Raw genomic sequence first — 21,217 nt, 5'->3', positions numbered from 1 at the left:
TGCACTTTTAAATTGAGTACTTGGCCCCACTTTATATTATGTCTTTAACTACTACTAACATTTAAATTAATCATTTGAAGTACTTAAATTTACCCATACCACGAAACCTGTCCTTAACCTCACTCGTATACCATCTCAACAGCAGCAAGACACCTAATATAAAGTGGGAATGAACAATTAAATAAGTAGTTTTAGTACACACCATTCGTCATAGAGACACTTCCAAAGTTCCGCTGTTTTTTTTTAAAGAGGAAAATAAAGGCTTAACCACATTTCTCTTTATGTTTTAGGATGATGTCAGACTGTTTACACAGGAACACAGTTCAATTTATGCAGTCTACTTAGAAGAGATGGCTTTAATAGGTCAATGACTGGACTCTGGCCTATATGAAAAACACCAGTGATGCATACAAATCAATTGAAAATAGGAAATGCAATGAAATTGCAATAAATGTAATAAAACTCTAATGTGAAAGTAAAAATTATGTTTAAGATTTCCCAGAGTCTCTCTTTAGTGAAGCATCCAACTTATATTTACAAGAAGAATCTTTATCAGAAAATTGTCTGTATGAACCTTTACCTTAAAAAAAAAAAGTCAACGCTATTTTATTACAGACCAGACATGAATAACTGAGAAAAAAAACAGCTTCCATTATTCACATTATTAATATGTTTATGGTATGTTTAATGCTTATTCTGAATTTCCAAATAAATGTACATGTACTTTGAGAGGACACTCATTAATTACTCATTAACACATTATTATGTGTACAAAATAAATAACTGAGTTCAGAATACATTAGATTTTTCCCCAGAACTTAAATCATTTTTTGACAATGATTTCCAAAATGATTACAGTATATAACACTCAAAACTAAACATAAAATATGATGGAAGGAAATGGAATGAAATCAAATAAAAAATAAATGTACAATTAATGTGATAAAGCCTTCTAACACATCCCACATTAAAACGTAGTGACCTTTCAATGCTGAATCAACACGATACCAACCCATTAAATCAGGTTGGAGAGCAAAATGTGAGCAAAATCCATAATAAAAGACTGCACACTTATTATTCAGAAACGTATCATCTGCATAATCTCATCATTTCCTTCATAACTTAATTCTTAATTTGAAAAACCACAAATATCAGAATGCAAACTGAAAGCACAAATGGAGAGCTGCGTATTGCTTGATTTGTAAACTCAACACTTCAGCCAAGTGATTATTATGCTCCTTGATATCTTGTCAAGAGAATGTCATCTATTGAAGTATCTACGAAACTGTACATCTCAGTAAAATATACTGAAAGCTGAAAGTGAAAGTTTAGATCACCTGCACTGAATTGTTCAGTTAAGACATATGTTAAGGCACCAGCACAAATAACAACAGAATGAGATTCTCACACTCCCTGCCTACTTCTCTCCTTCATACGCTGCATCTCACAGACACACATGCAAACAAAAAAGCTTCTCTCAACACTGCCGATATATAATCAAGGTGACATGAGTCATTAAAAGCATAATCCTTTCACCAATCAAATCACTTTAGGTCCTTTTTGTCAAGCTGAAACAGATCCAGCATATCAAGCATTGCTTGCCTGATATTGTTTCCAAAGCGATGAGAGTCCTGAAGAAAAACATGCAAAAAAAATAAATTAAATAAAGATTAAGAAAGAAATCACCCAAGCATTTAAGAACAACACTAGCCATGTATTCTTCCAAAGGAATGGAATATCACATACAACATTTGAGAATAAAGCACAGTTTCATCTCATGTGTTTAAGTAATCAAATCGTCACTTCCTGGGAAACTGGCGCAACGTATCAATAATAAAAATGGAAGTTGTTGCACCCGAAGAAGTCACTGTGGCTCTTTTTCCTCAATAATAATTACATGCGCCTCAAGAGTACGCAGATGAAACACAATACAAATGCTGTCATGTTATCTTGCGTTAAGAGGCAGATGCCTGATGTTTGGGAATGCAATCGTGAGTAGTTCTGGGAGGTAATTATAGCCAATCATTTTGATTACATACTTTGGCTCAGGCATTTCAGAATGACTTAACATTGGAGATGCAATGCAGTGTGCAATGTGATTGGTCCACTGGTTAGTCCAGTTATCCAATCACATGATCTGTTGAGTCAAAGTCACATATGATTTTTGTTGCACATTGAGGAATTTATTCGGTAAATGTGTTTCCATCAGAATTTATGTGCATGCCTTCTTATTGGATAAATTGGATGTTTTTTTTAATGTGCATTTTAAAGGGGTCATGAACTGCCTTTGTTTATTATTTTGTACTGTTCTCAGAGGTCCACTTATAATGTTACCAATATTTTTACAACAAAAAACACATAATAATTTAGAAGTAATAGGCTTTTCTGTCCTGTTTTGGCCCCCCTCATCAGAACGCTCTGTTTGAATAGGAGTAGTGGATAGTAGAGTGGGAAGTAAACGCCCACTGCTGTGATTGGCTAACAGTTGTGTTAGTTTGACAGCCTACATCCTTCATAGATGGACGCTGCTGTGATTTAGGTTAAAAACGCATAAATACTCAGTACATATCAAACGACCTGCGTTTGCCTCTCTCATTATTTACACTACACGTGTGAAATGGTGGGTGGGGCTAAGCAGTCAGTGATGTAGAAGCAGGCGTTGATCTTCTTCTGCGGATGGCGGTGCTTAGCGATGCTTATTACGTCATAAAGTGGCACATTCCACAACCTGTCGTTTTGGCAGATTGGCTTCAATATAAGCTGTTTTTAGACTAACAGGAAAGTTGAGTTCTGAAACATACAGGATGTTTTTATAGTGCAGGTTTTTGATACCCCAAAATTCACATTCCTTTGGATGAAACATCTACTGTCACTGATAATGAAAAAGGACCATCATTTTCAGTATTTTGACAGATTCTCAGGTTGTGCATGTTCTCACCGTCTCTGGACTAGAACGCTTGGAAGAGATGTGGAAATTGATGAGTTTTTCACCGATAATCACATAGGCCACACCATAACCGTCATCTGCAACCTACCAGAGTTAAAAAAAAAAAAAGTTAAATTCGATCCTTTCACCAAAGCATTTTACCAGATTATGAAATCTTTGAAAGACTCACCGGTCCAAAGCCTCCTCCACTGGTCACATACTCTGGGTGATTCACCAGATCAAACAGCTCCCCCTGCTGCAAAGGAGTCTGACTAGTGGAGAGTTTCCAAGGCTCTGACAACACCTGAACAGACAGGAAGTGGGGAATTTGCATAAATTATTATTTTTTTTTTAAGAATATAAGCTACATTACTCTTAAGCCAGGCAAATACACTCATGTCTTAAAAGGCAGAAATGTCCTTTATCATTAATTTGTCATAAAAAGAAGAAGAATAAGGACACTGTAAATACTCAGTTTTTTTTTTTTTAGATTATGTTCCTTTATATTCTTCATTTCTGAACCGCTTAAATGCAAAAATCCACCTCTTGGAGGAATGGGGAGTCCTGTCCAAGGTACTTAGACACTACGTAGAGGCAAAAGAGGTGGCGGTCAATGCCCTGACCAGTCATTGCCAGCCTATACATCTGCTGGTGTTTCCCAGCGGCCTGGGTTAGTAAACGAAGTTTCTCTTCTCTCTACAAAACAACAACAGAAAACTCATTTTCAATAATGGCAGCAGTAAAACAGTGGACCAGTAAGCGCTAAACTGCATTTGTCAAATCTTGAAAAGCAGTAGCTACAGTCAGTGTTGGGGAAAGTTACTTTTAAAAGTAATGCATTACAATATTGCATTACTCCATAAAAAAAGTAACTTCTTGCGTTACTTAGTTACTCTTTTTTGGCAACTGTAAAGGCCCTTTCACACCAAAAGTGCCTCAGGCTGAAGGAAGTGCCTCTGCGCCTCACTCCTAATTTCACTCAACACAGGGACAGGAGAGGTTTCAGTGAATAAATGGGAAAACAAAGTAACTTGCGTTACTTTTTTGAAAAAGTAACTCAGATATTTTCTAGTAAATTTGAAAGTAATGCGTTACTTTACTAGTTACCTGAAAAAAGTAATCTGATGACATAACTCGCGTTATTTGTAATGCATTACCCCCAACACTACCTATAGCAATAAAATCAAATGCAAATGAAATAAACAGCTATTGTGCTATTTGAGCTGGTATAGTAACTAACCCTAAAGCCCGGGACACACCAAGCTGACGGTCGGTTGTCGGGCAATGTCGGCTGGTTTTTGAGCATCGATCGGCTTTCGTTTTTTCGGTGTGTTCTGCACCGTTGGCTCTAGTTTGACACTGTCAGCTGTTTTTCGGCCGATTCTGCATGTCGAATCAGTGGCGGAGCTCGTCGGCGAGAAAGAGAACTGCAATTGGCTATTCAGCTTAGCGAATGAGTCAATGAGAAAAGAAAAGGAATTTGACACAATATACACAGTTCTAGCTCTTCCAGTTTCCCTGTTTGAATGTCGAACACAGACTACTGCCACCCGCTGGTATGGGAGAGTTATGTTCTCTCACACAAGAGCAGAGTGTACACGCTAGTTGGCTGTCGGCTGTAGCCTGTCTTGTGTGTTCTAGTGCAACTTTTTTGCCCCGACGCAGGCGATGCAAAGCGACACGACGCAAGGCGACGCCACAGTTAGCTTTTCTCAGTGCTAGTTCTTCTGTGTCAGTTTGGTGTGTCCCTATTCTAATACTAGTGACCAGACAAGACTGGTCTCAATTTTCTGATAAATTTTTATCTTAAGTCTGAGTCAAAGACCATATTTTCAGGAGCATTTGGACACAGCCTAGACTTGGACTTGAATGAGATGTTTCTCACTAGTCGGTAACACTTTATAAAAACGTTCATTAATAAATCGTTAACAAACATTTAATGCTTAAGAGATAATTTGTTAATAGATTTTTAAATAGCTAGAAACATGAGATAATGTGCTTGTTAATGTTTACTATTAAACTTTACCTAATGACTAACAGATCAATATTTAATTTAAATTAAAATGCTTACAAACGTCATTAAACTTTCAATTCATGTGATCACACACTTTTTCAAAATCTACAAATGATTTTAACAGATGTTATACAATGATTAAAAGCTTTTGTTAATGCGCAACACTTTTGCTGCTATTGAGGTGTGATACTGGTAAGGTTAGGGACAGGTTTGGTGATATGGGTAGGTTTAAGAGTTGGTTAAGGGGTCAGAAGATGGTTCAATCTGTTTATATTACATTGTTTTGATAAATGAACAAGCATTTTCTTGAAAAAACTGATTTGTTTTCTTCTGTTGATGTATGATTCAAGGAATATTCTGTTTAATGTTATACAGTAGTATACTAATATAAGTGTTGAGGCAATAAAAAAAAAACAAGTTTTGCACTCAAATTACAACGTGTTGTCTTTAGCAAGCATTTAGTTAAACTTAACCAACCACCCTTTACTCAAAAGTTGTTACAGCAGCTAAAAGACCAATGCCCATAAAGGAACTGAATGGTTAATGTGTATAAACATTTACAAATAATGAATCAACTCCACTTTAGATTGGGTACTGCAAATACATGAACAATTGATAAATAGACTGATTTGTAAAGATGTGAAAATAGGGTGAAATCAGGTCATTTGGGACACATTTTGCCATCGAGATTGCTCATAAAGATACTACTAATGATTAGTAAATGTTTGTAAACATTCACAAATGATTAATAGTTTCCACTTTAGATTGGGTTCTGAAAAAAAACAAATAAATAATTAATAAATGATTTAAGATGTGTAAATAGTAGAATACTACACAACAAATGAAAACTAATGACCTTTACAGACTATGATTATGAGTTAATGAATATGTTAACACGAATAGTTTGTAAAGTGCTTAAAATTACTAATTAAGCTATTTTTTCTCAACATTTGTAAATGTATAAAAGAGCATTAAGTAATATATGAACTGAAGTTTAATGACATTTGTTCGCATTCAAAAGTACATTAACAAATAAACTTTTAATCATTGTTTAATTTCTGTTAAAATCAATTGTAGATTTTTTTTAAAAAGTGCATGAGCATATGAATTGAAAGTTTAATGACATTTGTAAGCATTAACTAATGATCCGTTAAGCATTAAATAATGTTTGAAAATTATTTATTAATGAATCTTTTAATTATTGTAAACCATCTATCAAAATAATTTGAAGATATTTAAAAAGTGCATAAACATATGAATTGAAAGTTTACTGACATTTGTAAGCATTTCGATTTATATAAAATAATGTTATAATAACTAATGTACTGTTAATCATTAGGTAATGTTTAATAAGCTCATTAGTAAACATTAACAAGCACATTGTCTCATATTTCTAGCTATGTGAATATATAATATCTAATGATCTGTTAAGCATTATATAATGTTTGTTAATGATTTATTTATTAATGAAGGTTATTATAAAATGTTACCGACTAATCAATGGTCTTGGACTTGGAATCCCAGTCCGGTCTTGTCTAGTCTCAAGTACTACAAACAAAAATGAAAATTACGCCATAATTTACTCACCCTCAAGCCATCCTAGGTGTATATGACTTTCTTCTTTCAGACGAATAAAATCGTTATATATTTAAAAAATGTCCAGGCTCTTCCAAACGTTATAATGTCAGTGAATGGGTGTTGACATTCAATCGTCCAATAGAAGTCCAATAAACTATGTCCATCCATCATAAAAAGTACTCCACAAGGCTCCGGGGGTGAATAAAGGCCTCCTGAAGCGAATCGGTGCATTTTTGTAAGAAAATATCCATATTCAAAACTTTATAAACCTTAATCTCTAGCTTCCGCTAACTATCGTACATGCGTTCATGAGAGAGTGGCATTCCAGTAGGATGTAGGCATAGCGTACGCTCCGGTGAGAGGTGACAAACGCGGAAGTGCAGAGGAGAGAGCAAAACAAAACACCGGTCACAAATTAGAAGTACAAAATGAGGATTTGTAAAGAATAATGTTGGAGGATTTAGATATAAGCCAAGAGAAGACTGGTTTTCCTTTGCTAAACAAAGGAAACTTTGCTTCCTTTGCTCCTGTAAACAAAACTTGGTTCTCGTGAGACTAGCATATTCTCACCAGACCTTACGCTACGCCTACGTCCTCCGTCATCCACTGGAACGCGACTCTCTCATGAACGCGCGTACCAGTTAGTGGAAGTTAGAGATTATGGTTTATAAATATGGATATTTTCTTACAAAAACACACCGATTCGCTTCAGAAGGCCTTTATTAACCCCCTGGAACCATGTGGAGCACTTTTTTATGATGGATGTACACAGTTTATTGGACTTCTATCCGCTTGTTAAGTCTGACGTCACGTGTCACCGCTTCTGGCTCTAAAAAACGCTCTATCAGATGCCAGAAGAAAACAACAAACGGTGCTAATATACACTTACAGTGTGATATAATACTACCAGAAAAATTATAATCCTAACCCTTAACTCCACACCGAAATCCCAGATAGCCAGACAATGAAAATATAAATAAATATAAAAATAATTTGTGTCTGGGACGTTGTGAGCACGGAGATTGTAGTGTACACCGTAAGTTTTTAAATGTTTAGCTTAAATGTGTAATATGAATAAACAGTGCTCATAAACAGCTGTTGAGATAGCATTCTAAAGTGAAACAAGGCTTGGACCCGGAAACAGCATTTCTTACATCACGACTTAACAAGCGGATTGGACTACTGAATATCACCAATTCACTGCCATTATAAAGCTTGGAAGAGCCTGGACATTTCTTAATATAACTCCTATTGTATTCGTCTAAAAGAAGAAAGTCATATACACCTAGGATGGCTTGAGGGTGAGTAAATCTTGGGGTAATTTTCATTTTTGGGTGAACTATCCCTTTAAGGGTTGTTTTTGGCATGATACCGTTTTGTTGTTGATCATGGCACAGACAAAAGCACAGGATTCTATGGTGCAGGAGCGCACAGTTTCTGTACGGCCTTCTCTGAATAAACGTGTCATGGATGCCTCATAAGTCAGGCAAAACTTTCCTTTGTCCTGTATAATGAAAAAACATAGATATCATTTTACCATTTCAAGTGAGCGATAAGCAGGCATGTTTTGCTACATTTCAGAAGTTCAGTGATAAGACAGTTCACCCTATAATGGGCCAGCTGCAGTGCAAGCTGGATGAAGGCATCAGGACTGATCTTGCACTTCTTGATCAGGCCTTTCCCAAAGTCACTGAAGGGGATGATGTGAGAGTCCACATCATCAGCCAAAGCCACAGCCACAGACAAAGAGTTGGCAATCATAGTTTGGCACTGCCATGAAACACAAAACACAACAGAGAGAACGTCAAACAAAAGAATGTCTTGGTCCTTTCATATCCACTTAAGCAAGATGAGAAAAATTGAGCTATTATCAGCATTTTTACTACAAAGTGAATCATACACCGACCTCAGGTGGGATATTCCACTGGAGTCTTTGAGGTCCAGGAAGATTATGGTGAGTTTCTCCTTTACAGTGGCCCTCTGCTGTGTAGCCTAGCTTAACTGGGTCCTTCGAGAGCACTTGCTTTATGAAAAAATGCCATCAAAATTTATATTAGCAGCAGATTAGCATTTTATGCATGATACATATGAACTAAAAGTGAAATACAACTGATGTAAACATCAGAAGTTTGGGGTTGGCAAGTTTTATTTTTGTTTTGTTTTGTTTTTTGGAAGAACTATTTTATGCTCACCTGCTTTTTTCTGATCAAAATTACAGTAAAAACAGCAATATTTTGAAATATTAGTACAATTTAAAATAACGGTTCTCTATTTTTTATATATTTAAAAATGTTATTTCTGTATTAGCAAAACTGTATTTCTATCAGCCATTAATCCAGTCTTCGGTGTCACATGATCCTTCAGAAATTATTCTAATATGGTGATTTTTAACTTTTTTGTAACAATAAATTTAATTGCTGAATAAAAGTATATAATAAAGTTTTGAAGAAAGTTTTAAAGTTTTAAAAAAGAAAAATATCTTACCGACCTCAAACCTTTGAATGGTAGTGTATGTGTGCATGTGTACCTCCCAGAGGTGGCCAACGATAGGAGCATCGGCCCAGCTATGTTCTGCATTAAGGCCTATGGTTCCATTCTTGAAGACAATTAAGTTTATGGACTTATCAAACCACCTAAGGAAAAAAATGACCAATAAAATGTACGTTATATAAAAGCTACAACGAGGTACAGTACTGGTACCTAGAGACTCACAAACACCATTTCAAAGGGGCATAGAAGGAGGTGGTCTCCTCTTAACACATGCTATGGTTTCTTCCTCACCTGTCATAACACTTCCCGTGGAGCAGCGATTTAGCGTAACAGTCCAGGGACTCCACAGGGTTTGCTGGGTCATAGCGCTGCTCTGTGTCATCCAGTGTAACAAAGAAAGCGGCCTTTTCCACAGCATCCAGAGACTTCTTGTTCTTGCCGTGTCTGAGGTAGGCATTACGGGCACACGCCCAAGGCACTCTGACATAGACAGACAACAAGAGTTTACTCAATCTAAAATTGTTTTGAATGTTCAGTAAAAATGATAACAAGTAATACCGTATTGACCCGAATATAAGACGATGTTTTTTTCTTGGAAATACATCTGAAAAAACGCGGTCGTCTTATATTCAGGGTCTAGACTTTGACATGTCAATACACCCACAACAATAGGTGGCGCCAAATACACATAAAACGAGTGTGCCATGAAATACGTACTGTAATGCGTGTTGTAAAGATCACGAGTAAAAACAAAAGAATAAGAAAACCTTACAGCTGCATGAGTCGTGACGTGTCACGTTAGCCTGATGGGACCAAACTCCCTTTGTGATTTTAAAACGTAAGACAGTACCCAGATTTGAAGACTACAGTAAGATTTAACTTCTACTGTTAATAAGATTTTGGTAGGCTACTATTAGATGGATAGCCTAAATGTCCTAATTCATGTTTTGTTTTTTTTATGGTATATCAAAAAGTGTACATTTTTTAAAATGTGATTGTTGGTACATTTTACCAGATTTTACCATACTTTCAAAACAAAAATTAAAATAGGAAAAATATGCAATATGAAAATAATTGAAGACAAAATGTGTTTTACTGAGAAAAAACAAGATTTGGTTTTTAAAAAGCCTTTTTCCAAAAGGTACATCTGGAAAAAGGGGGGTCGTCTTATAATCAGGGCCGTCTTATATTCGGGCCAATACAGTAGTTAAAAAAAAGAGCGGAAGAAGAAACAAGAAGGTCCTCATTTCAAATTGACATCCCACTGAAGCTTTACAGTGGTTACAAGAGATCAGACAAATGAACAACAGGAAAACGGTAGCGACTCCTGCTGTTGGGTGTGTTGTGAATACCTGTCCCCTGCGGTGAGGGCAGCGAGGGTTTCCTCTCCAGGCTGTGACTCTGACGTGTCAGCCAGAATCCTCTCCATCTGCTGCTCTATCTCCCGTGGCAACAGTAACCGCCCATCATAAAACATCCCCACTTTAAAGTAACGGCCTCGGTGATACACCACAATATGCCTGCTGTCAGACATGTGCTGAACTGTGTCTATAGTCAGATAGAGGTAGAAAGAAAGAAAGAAAGAAATGAGTCACATGTAAGCAACTATATAGAATGCTACACTATGCTATGTTTTTACATTAAGGTATTAAAAATTAAGGTATTAAATGTTTTGCAGGTAGTCAAACATTTATAATATTATAATGAATAAAATTTAAAAAGAAAATGTATATAAACACACAATACCTTTCAAACGTTCAGGGTCAGTAAGAATTTTGTGTGTGTGTGTGTGTGTGTGTGTGTTAAATTGAATGTATTAAATTGAAAATTAAATTGAATGTGACAGTAAAGACATTTATAATTATACAAAATATTTATATTTCAAATAAATGCTGTTCTTATGAACTTTCTAAAGAAAAAAAAAGTATCACAGTTTCCACAAAAATATTTGTGGAAACTGTGAAAAAACAACTGTTTTCAACATTGGTAATAATAAGGTAATAATTGGTAGTAATAATAATAATAATAATAATAATAATGTTTCTTGGGCAAATCAGCATATTAAAATGATTTCAGAAGAATCATGTGACACTGAACATTACAGTAATGGTTGCTAAAAATTCAGCTTTGTCATCACAAGAATAAATTCTTTTTTTTTTTTTAAATCTATTAACATAGAATACAATATTACGGTTTTACTATATTTTTACTCAAATAAATTCTGCCTGGGTGAGCATAAGAGACTTCTTTCAAAAACACTAATTAAACAATCTTTCTGACCCCAAACTTCTGAACAGTAGTGTGTGTGTGTGTTATATATATATATATATATATATAGACATATACATACATGCATACACACACAATTATATACAATTGTATATAGTACAATAATATACTATTATAAATATAAAAAATAAAACAAATGGGGTGCAAATGATCAAGGGAGGAACTAAGGTGAAAGTTAAAGCTGAAGTGTGTAATTTCTGCACCACTAGAGTCAAAATTTGAAAATTGTTTTCCTGAACACATCTTCCACTGTCAGACAAACAGATAGTCCCGCTGTTTACACTTTCTTCTTTCAGACGAATCTAATCGGAGTTATATTAAATATTGTCCTGGCCCCTCCAAGCCTTTCAATGGGGGTAAGCGGGTGTTGGTTGTCAACAGTTCAGAAGACGTGAAATAAAGTGCGTGTATCCGTAATAAAATGTCCCTCACACGGCTCCGGGGGGTGAATAAAGGTCTCCTGTAGCGAATCCATGCATTTTTTAAAGATAAATATCCATATTTCAAACGTAATAAACAACTAACCCTTTAACGCACACCTAAAATTTGAATGCAACGTTTTTGCATTCGAATGTGGATTTTTATTTTAAATTCGACGAATATTCGAAATTCGATTTTTTTTTTTGACAGCCCTACTGCGCTATAGCTGACATAAAGGAACATGAAATAAAAATGTGAGTGTTGTAAAACTCATGCATGAAGTTGAATGCAGATCTGTGATGCGAAAGGAATCCATTATTGAATTTCTCAGGGAGTGTTTTGTGACATATAATTCCTTAATATAAAGGCACAAAAGGGGCTTTGCTTTAGTATGGCATATTACACTTGTAACCTAATATATTACACGACAACAATGTATTTCCAAAATAATTAATCCACGCCTTTGGAGTATTTCCATCAGCAATCATAAGCTTGTTATCTTTCCCAGTTGCAGATTTAATTGTGCACGCAATGGAAAGTGGGATTGAAAGTACTTTGCCCTATAACTTGAATTTGCCGCAAAGACAAATTCTCTGCGCGAAGACTGTCAAGTGTTCAGTACCTGTTTCTATGCCTGGGATGCGACTGGTGTTGAACATACGCTCATACTGGGAGGAGCACATAGGGATGGTGTTCTGAAGCATTAACTGTGAAACAGAGAGAAAGAGGTCAAATAAAAGATGGATGGAGGATCTAGTGATAAACAAAGCTAACAGATGAGAGAAGGGTCACAAATCACTACTGGACGCTCTAGAGAGAATTATGCAATCATTAGGATGTAAGAAGACTGACTGGGGTCCTAGTCTGAAAAATGATGCTATATAAAATAAAAGGAAGGGAATGGAATGAATGGAGAGGGATTTTAAGCAGCACAGCCCTGTGTCACCAGCTTGTCATTACAAAGTCATTATATTATTAGGCATAAGAATAAACCGTCAACATATGAACATATGCAATAACATGTCTATTTATACTGCTAATCAAAATTAACTGATGGCACATGACCAGTTGATTAGGCAGAAGTTGGTCTATGGTGCACAGACTGGCTACTCTTACCCGTCTCCTGGCCTGGGATGCGGCATGTATTAAATAGCCGCTCCCACTGGGCAGAACAGAGTGGAACGCTGTTCATTATTGCAAAAAGCTGCACCATTTTGACTATATGATCAGGAGGCATGAAATATAGAAACATTCACAGGATTAAATAAAGAGATCAATCTCCTTAGTAACAGGCCTAAGGTTAGATGGTGCTAATCATTTATTTGTGATCGAGGGCAGAATTTATTACAGTGTTGGGCCATTAAATTCTAAAGCTCTTTTTTTTTCTTCTTTATTATGAGGTAAAATGGTAAAAAAAAAAAAAACTAAATGAAAAGAAAAGAAAAGAAAAAAAAAAAGCTGATTAAAACATGATTAAGATGCAATATAATATGGTAGCTTGTCTAACCGGCTTCATTTGAGCCCGGTCCAGATTCCTCCTGTAAATCATGATTGCATGAATGATGTTGCCGGCTCTTGCTGCTTGCAGATGTGTAGGAAAGGCGTAAAGAAAGTCCTGTTCAGAGGAAAAAAGAAACCAAGAATGCATGTATAATCTAATTGAGACCAAACAAAAATATGATCTAGTCAAACTCTGCATACTGCTACAAAGTATGGAGCTAGCCGACTATTATATATCTACAGTGGGTATAGAAAAGAATCACCACCCTTTAAAATAATCACATTTTGTTGCTTTGCAGCCTGAAATGAAGACGGACACAGTTTGTTTTATCCAGCTGTATTCAGTGCAACTTATAGCATCCAAGCGAAAGATATATCAGCAACATGTCAGAAAAAAAAAATAAATAAATGAAAAAGAAAAAAAAAAAACAATCACCGAGTTGGAAAAAGGATCATCCCCTTGTGTCAGTATTTTGTTGAACCGCCTTTTACTTTAATTACAGCCTTTAGTCTGTTGTCTACTAACTTTGCCTCTACTAGTATGTCTCTACTAACTTTGCACATCTAGACTTTGCAATATTTGCCCACTCTTCTTTGCAGAACTGCTCAAGTTCAGTTCAGTTTGATGGTGAGCGTTTGTGGACTGTAGTCTTCAAGTCATTCCACAGATTTTCAATGGGGTTTAATTGCTCCAGTCCCTGCTGCAGAGAAACACCCCATAACAGGATATTACCACCTCCATGCTTTACTGTAGGAATGCTGTTATTTGGATGGTGAGCTGGATTGGATTTTTCCGCCAGACATATAGTTTGGTGTCGAGGCCAAATAATTAAATTTTAGTCTCATCTGTCTTAGAATCTTCAAGGTGCGTTTTGGCAAAGCTCAGTCATGACTGCATGTGGCCTTTCTTGAAGAGTGACTTTTTTCTTGCAACCCTTCCATACAAGCCACATTTGTGGAGAAATAGTGATATTGTTGTCACCTGCACACAGTGACCACTCTTTGTCATAAATTCCTGCAGCTGCTTCAGAGTTGCTGTAGGGTCTCTTGGTAGTCTCTCTGACCAGTTCCTCCGGCTCTTTCATCCAGTTTGGAGGGACGTCCTGATCCAGGGAGGGTCTGTGTTGTACCAAATACCTTCCACTTCTTAATAATATACTTCACTGTGCTTCTAAGCATTGATGAAGCCTTTGAAATTTTTTTGTATCCATCTCCTGACTTGTGCATGTCCACAACTTTATTCCGGAGATCTTTTGACAGTGCCTTGCCACCCATAGTTGATTGTTTGCTTCAGTTGCACTACCAAGGACTGAAATGCTCCAGGAAAGCTCTTTTAATGTGGAGCTGATCAAAATGACCACAGCTGATCACAGCTGAAAGTCAAATGGCTTTGTGTGCCATTAAGAAGGTGATTATACACCTGATTGACTTTAAAAGTCATTTTTAGGAGGGGGGTGATCCTTTTCCAACTCAGTCATTCTGTTTTTTGTTTTTTTTTCTGACATGTTGCTGTTATATCTTTCACTTGGATGTTATAAGCTGCACTGAGTAAATACAGCTGGATAAAACAAAAACTGTGTCCATCTTCATTTCAGGCTGCAAAGCAACAAAATGTGATTATTTTAAAGGGGGGTGATTCTTTTCTATACCCACTGTATATATACACTGCACCTTGTGGCTGCATATGCATGTGAAGCTGGCAAGTACTATTTACCATTACATAATAGTTGCTGTTAACCATGATTGGCCCACGACCTCTCAAGTAGATATATTCTTCCCACCAGTCACTGACCTGAAAAACACAGCGATGCAAACTCAGAGATGAAAAGGATAAAACAGTAAAATAGTAATAACAGTTAATTATGCATAATTATATGCAACTAACCCTAGACCACCAAACCCAATTTCTAACCCTAACCCTATAGTAAGTTGGTAATTAATGCTACTACTCTGTAATAAAATGTATAATTAAAGTAACAATGACACCCTCTTAAAATAAAGTTTAACCCCATTATTTCAAAATCTAAAGCTCAAAAATAAAATATTATTATCATCACAGTTGAAAACGGTTATGCTGCTCAATATTTTTGTGGAAACCACAAAATTCTTTAAAGATATAAAGTTCAAAAGAACAGCATTTATTTGAAAAAAATAAAAAAATAAATAAAAAATAATATATATATATATATATATATGTAACAATGAAAATATCTCTACTGTCACTTTTAATAAATTTAATGCATCCTCACTGATAAAAAGTGAAAAATAAATAAAATAAAAATACTGACCTCAAGTTTTGAATGGTAGTGCGTGTCTTTGTATACAGGATTAAATATTAAGTTTGCCATTTCAAAGATGGAATATGTATTTATTAATGCATTCTATTCGATTCTATTCTATTCTATTTTACAATATAGTTGTGAATTAGAATGAACTACTTAGATATGCACAAATCACATGAAATTTGTCAAATTTTAAAATATTGAAATATTTTCTCAATATTTGTAAACATTTGTCAAACTTTGCTGAAATGCAAGCAGTCTGCATCCCTGTGACGCATCAAGGAGAAAATATCACACAACATAATGCAAGAACTTAAACTCCTGCTGCAGTTCTTCATTGAAAGGTCACTGATATGTTGAGAAATGTGTTTTACTTACATAATTGGTGGCCCACCAAGACTTCAGCTTGAGGTACCACTGAAGTTTTGGTCCAAGGTTCTTCTCAAAACCAAGTGCAAGACTCTGCATTCTTTGGTGTTCCTCATCGCTCAGCAGTGGCCGAACTGATTCAAGATACTACAGATCCAACATTTCAAGAGAACAAGAAAGCCCAGCTAAAATTCACATCTTAAAGCAAAATCTCACTGCCAGGGTTGTCAAAGAAATTAGTATTAACTGAAATCCAAGCATATTCATAATGAATGCCAGCAACTAAGCTAGTTTTGTTTTTCTAGTACCGTTCTGAACAGCGTGCATGTTTTAGTAAGTTAACTCACTTCATCCACGCTGTGCAACCTACCTCCAAAATCAGTAGATAATCACCTGAGCAAGTTAACTCTGAAAACAAGTGACCAAAATTCACATTGGAAAAACTAAACGAAGTGCAGCTATTCCTGGCTTACCAATCTGACATTTAAACAGCTGAATAAAACATCTCAATTAAAATGCTGTTGAACAGCGTGCATGTTTTAGTAAGTTAACTCACTTCATCCACGCTGTGCAACCTACCTCCAAAATCAGTAGATAATCACCTGAGCAAGTTAACTCTGAAAACAAGTGACCAAAATTCACATTGGAAAAACTAAACGAAGTGCAGCTATTCCTGGCTTACCAATCTGACATGTATATATTTGAATAAAACATCTCAATAAAAACAGCATTTAGCGGAGTTTTGATTTGATTGCTGTAAAGATGAATAACTTACTCTTCTCATTGTGTCCTTCACAGATGGCACAGGTAAATGAGGGAGAGAGTTCTGGAAGCTGTATAGCATTGGTGTTTGCATGCCAGAAAAAACCTTCACTAGGATCTGCAATGTCAGAGAACAAATAAAAGAGTTCAAAACAACCAAGAATGGATTAGTGAGCATAAACTGTTCCAGAAAACAGTTATCACAAATACACACCAGCCATATCCGAAGTTGACAGGTTATTTTGCCATGGGGAGCAAACATCCAGCCGTGCCAGGACAACAGACCCTTCAGGACAGTCCTCATGCTGAATATGATGGCAATCCACAGACCCGTGCCCACCATGACACCTCCAACTAACATCTGATTTTGTGTAGACATGTACCTACTGCAAAAAGAGAAGAATAAAGGCTGGAATACTCTAAATGACTTTTAAAACCTGAAGAGGTTAAAACACTAGGCATCATAAACTTGCTGACTTTGTAATTGGTTCCAGAGAAAAACTGCGAATCATATAGTAAATGACTGAGAATCACACACCAGACTTGTAAGTCGTCCAAACACGACTTGTTTGTTCTAAAATCGTCTCAGAATATTAAACGTTTACCCCAACTGGATGGAAGCATGCTGTTTCCGAATATGCCTACTTCCTATATAATAATAATTCCTATATAATAATACTTTATAATAGGCGGAAAACAGTGTGTGAAAAGAGTATTATGTCTGAATCTATGGAAACTTGTTTCTGACACGGAATAAAAAATAAACAAAAACTTAATTGCGACCACACAATTCTGCCTTTTTTCGCAATTGCAATTTTACATCTCGCAATTCTGACATTTTTCATGTTTTCTTTCATGTGTTATAAAGTCAGAATTGCCATTCTTACCTTTTCTCAGAATTTCAAGTTTAGATCTCGCAATTCTGACTTTATTTCTCACAATTGTTAGTTTATATCTCACAATTCTGACTTTATAACTTGCAACTGTGAGTTTATATCTCCTCACAATTCTGACACTATAACTCACAATGATGTAAGCTCACAATTCTGAGAAAAAATATTTTTTTTATTTAGTGGCAGAAACAAGCTTCCACAGAATTCATAGTATTCAGTAGGTGAAAGGTACCAGGATGACTGCCGATATACTTAATTGTGTATACGATGTACACTTCACTACCCAATAAGGCCAGAGAAGAGGATTCCTGAGTGGCTGTAAAGCAACACAACTGATGCTGGTAGGTCACGTGACAATACAACATGGCGGATGTAGTATGTCCGAATTCTTTCATACTACCCATATCCATACTACATATATGTGATTTCAGGCACAGCTGTAGTCTGAAGTGCCTATTATACACTATGCAATTTTAACTCAAAAACTCAAACTACCCAAAATCTGCAGATTGGCTCTGACTCGTCCAAACTGCAAATTGGGGCAAAACTATGTACAAAAGTAGTGTAGTGTATTCAGAGGACCCTTACTGAGGAAAAACCTCTGATACATACTAATGTAATTTAAAACATCATTCCACAGGCACTTTATTGAATTATGGAATAACATCCAGCACAAATAAACTAGACATACCTGACTGGGACAAGTTTGCCAAGTTTGACGAGCAGGCCTAAGGAAGGGTCCACTTTTAAATAATGTGCTCTTCCCAAGTACCCTGCCAACACCAGCATGAACCCCGGTGTGCTTCCTGGGTAAACCCCATTCAAAATCCCATTCTGCAGGCACAATGACAAATCGAATTCTCCAAGACCAGTTTTAAATCTACAAATGAGCTTGAAAAGGTAACATGTCCACAGAAAATGTAAGAAACACACTCCGCGTACCTTAAAGCGAATGAATTTCTTTTTCCAGGAGTGAAGTCCGGAGAGGTAGACCTGCCGAAGGGCCTCATGACTGAGCTGAAGGTCAATGCCATCAGGGCCGACAGTGAACTGAAAGGCCACAGCCTGATGAGCTTCTGCCATTCTGAATCACCACTAACAATTCTGTGAAAGAACAAAATTCTTCAGTACAAAACAAGAGGTGACTAGCTTAAAGTACAAATTATTGTAACATGCAGTCATTTTGCGGTTTACAAAAAAAATCGTTGCTATATATGTTATAACTTGCTGCTAATAAACGACCATCCAACGACTAACTAATACTTAATTACTTTCTTGCCTTCATATTTAACAAGCAAGCACAATACTCTAACTTACCGAATTATAATGAAGTCATTAATATTTCTAAACCGAACATGGCTGAGGACTTACATCATTGGCTGACCCATTCAAATTCAAATCACACCGGCTTATTACATATTAAGACGACTATTTCGATCTTGCAGAGCATTTAAAAACAGCTAAATATTAATCTGGAAAATTGCGCATAGCAATGCATACAGACCTGATGATGTGGCCACCTTTTCCTCCTCTATCTACCAAACACAACTCAATCACGCGATTTAATACAGATAATGAGACAATATAATCGTAAATGACACATAAACACCTTCGAATCTGGTCCTGCTGAATACAAATCTGCTCTAGATTTGTTATCTGCATGTGTGTTTACTCAGTGAGCTAACTTATATGGCTAACCCGGTGGACTGTTATTTACATCCGCGATGACGAATTTATCCATGTCAACTCTATGCTGGACTTACCGTCTTTTGATTATTTATTCTCCTGGCCAGACCTGTAAACTTGATCAAATTAACTGTACAATCGGACATGCATTCGATGAAATGGCACGATGAATCCAGTTCAGAAGAGCAACGTTTATCTTTCTAGATTCTTCTCCCCGCCTGTTACTAAACAGAGCACTACTATAGACCGTCTACTTTCCACTGAGCATATGGCTAAAAGCTGTACTAACAAAATTGTATAACATTTTAAACTAGCCTTCAAACAGGCTTATTTAAATATAATATCAATATCAGATACCTTGGATTTTTATGATTAGAGATTAGGGTTTGACCTTCATCATCCAGGTAGATCTTTTGAGAAATGTCGGAAGTAACCAATCGGAACACATAAAAGGATCACGTGCTTCACCGCGTGCCCAACACGGAAGTGAAGGCTGAGTGGACCTTCTGCCTGTTGTGTAAATTTCTTTACGATGAGACAAAACAAAGCATGTTTGCCACAGCCCCATAGGGTGTTTACTGATGACTTTCAATAGGGGATAATAGGATTACGGAACTGGCCAATACTCGAAGATTTCTAATGTAATTGAAATTGATTACCCAAAAATGATGCAGTGCAGTGCAGATACTTTTCAGTTCAGCGAAACATCCGGAAAACACGTCTACACAATACTGTTAGTCTGACATTTTTTTAAAGCGCAAGCTATCAATAGTATCGAATCGTTATAGATTACAAAAGATCTTGAAAATAGCCGAGCCGTGCACAGTGGGCGCGCCCTGTGCTGGAGGAGGAGCGCGTCTAGTATGGGATCATATTCCCGACAAATGTATTGTAGTCACGGATAAAAAAAAATAGCAAGCGTGAAACCACAATTTAAAAACGTAAGTAACATTATATTGCACAAAATAAAAAAATAAAAGCAAGTTTTCAGAATAGCAAAAAATGGTCATGGATCAAAAAATAATGTGTAATGCAAAAATATCCGAATTGCACACAAAATCATGTTTTCCTTGGTTATATTCCTCTGTTTTTTGTGCTCTCAGACATTTTCTGCACATATTTTTATTTTTTTGTATGCTTATGCTGTTTTTCCCTTTGCTCTTTATTCCACGTTGTGCGCTTCTTCCAAATAGAGAGGTGGAAGTAACTAATTGCAAATACTTTCATTACAGTACTTGAGTACATTTTTTTACTTTCTTGAGAATAATTAAATTGTGGTACTTTTACTTTTACTTGAGTAAAATAAAACGAAAATATTCAACTTCTTGCACTTCAAGCACTTTTCAAACTTCTGGGGTGGAGCCCTGCGCTTCAGCCAATAACAGACAGGTCTGACTCGGGTGCAAAACCAATCAAAGCGTCCAGTTCAGCTGCGGGGGCGGGCCATTCAAACCGCGCTTTGCTTTGACTCAATCACCGGCGTTGTCGTTTTGAATCAGCAGCAACATTAGCGTTTCAGTATTTTAGTTAATGTGTACTCGAAGCCGGAGGGCGCTCTCGCGCAGAAAGTCCAAAATGGCCTAGTAGAAGTAATAACTTATGATGTGCAGGAAATCCCTAATATGAACAAAGGCATCCTGTAGCTAAAAAAGGTCATTTCGAGGTAATAAATATAGTATCCCGGACAGCACACGTACGTCTGGCCGACGTCGGCCCAAGAGTGAAACGTCGGCCTCATTATCTAAAACATCTAATAAGCGTCGGCCAAGCATAGGCCGATATAATTCGGTCAGTGCTCTGTTTCTCAGCTCATCAAGCGTCGGCTCTGAGTCGGCTCACGACCGGAGGCCGATGCCGCGCTTTTCTGTTTGCTGGAGCAGTTATTCGTCTCTTATATAGCAACCTACAGAGAGAAGAGACTTATCCCGCGACATCTGGGGCTTTCAGGTAAGATTTCACTTGAGCTAAATTAGAAAAAAAATACAATTTTGTTAATTCTGTGACACTT

At 36.5% G+C, this 21,217-nt stretch overlaps 1 protein-coding gene and 1 long non-coding RNA gene across 5 annotated transcripts in view; one reads left to right on the top strand and one right to left on the bottom strand.

The window, feature by feature from the left end:
• Nucleotides 1–658: 658 nt before the first annotated feature.
• On the bottom strand, nt 659–19,986 carry LOC107694092 (carnitine O-palmitoyltransferase 1, liver isoform-like). 4 transcript variants are annotated; one of them, XM_016493687.1, is made up of 20 exons: nt 19,567–19,986; nt 19,287–19,318; nt 18,466–18,627; nt 18,215–18,357; nt 16,845–17,016; nt 16,644–16,748; nt 15,878–16,015; nt 14,932–15,009; nt 13,225–13,332; nt 12,340–12,424; nt 10,361–10,556; nt 9,300–9,488; nt 9,046–9,151; nt 8,425–8,541; nt 8,124–8,288; nt 7,891–8,022; nt 3,470–3,622; nt 3,117–3,230; nt 2,939–3,031; nt 659–1,631 (listed from the first exon to the last, which is right to left on the bottom strand). In XM_016493687.1, the coding sequence occupies exons 3-20, from the start codon at nt 18,604–18,606 to the stop codon at nt 1,545–1,547; spliced, it is 2,322 nt and encodes a 773-aa protein (XP_016349173.1). In that variant the 5' UTR covers nt 18,607–18,627; nt 19,287–19,318; nt 19,567–19,986; the 3' UTR covers nt 659–1,544. The 4 variants fall into 4 exon arrangements, with proteins under 4 accessions (XP_016349173.1, XP_016349172.1, XP_016349174.1 ...); XM_016493686.1 differs by lacking the exon at nt 19,287–19,318 and having other exon boundaries at nt 19,567–19,985; XM_016493688.1 differs by lacking the exons at nt 19,287–19,318; nt 19,567–19,986 and adding an exon at nt 19,133–19,215.
• Nucleotides 19,987–20,890: 904 nt separating this feature from the next.
• Nucleotides 20,891–21,217, top strand: part of LOC107694096 (uncharacterized) — a 937-nt gene continuing 610 nt past the window's right edge. Inside the window, exon 1 of the long non-coding RNA XR_001634821.1 lies at nt 20,891–21,156. This is a non-coding gene — a long non-coding RNA (uncharacterized LOC107694096). The remainder of the gene's footprint in view (nt 21,157–21,217) is intronic.

This window comes from Sinocyclocheilus anshuiensis, unplaced genomic scaffold (genome assembly GCF_001515605.1).
Source record: "Sinocyclocheilus anshuiensis isolate Anshui unplaced genomic scaffold, SAMN03320099.WGS_v1.1 scaffold2408, whole genome shotgun sequence".
Taxonomy (NCBI): Eukaryota; Metazoa; Chordata; class Actinopteri; order Cypriniformes; family Cyprinidae; genus Sinocyclocheilus; species Sinocyclocheilus anshuiensis.
The sequence above is the reverse complement of the archived record's forward strand: the minus strand, read 5'-3'. Positions and strand labels throughout refer to the sequence as shown.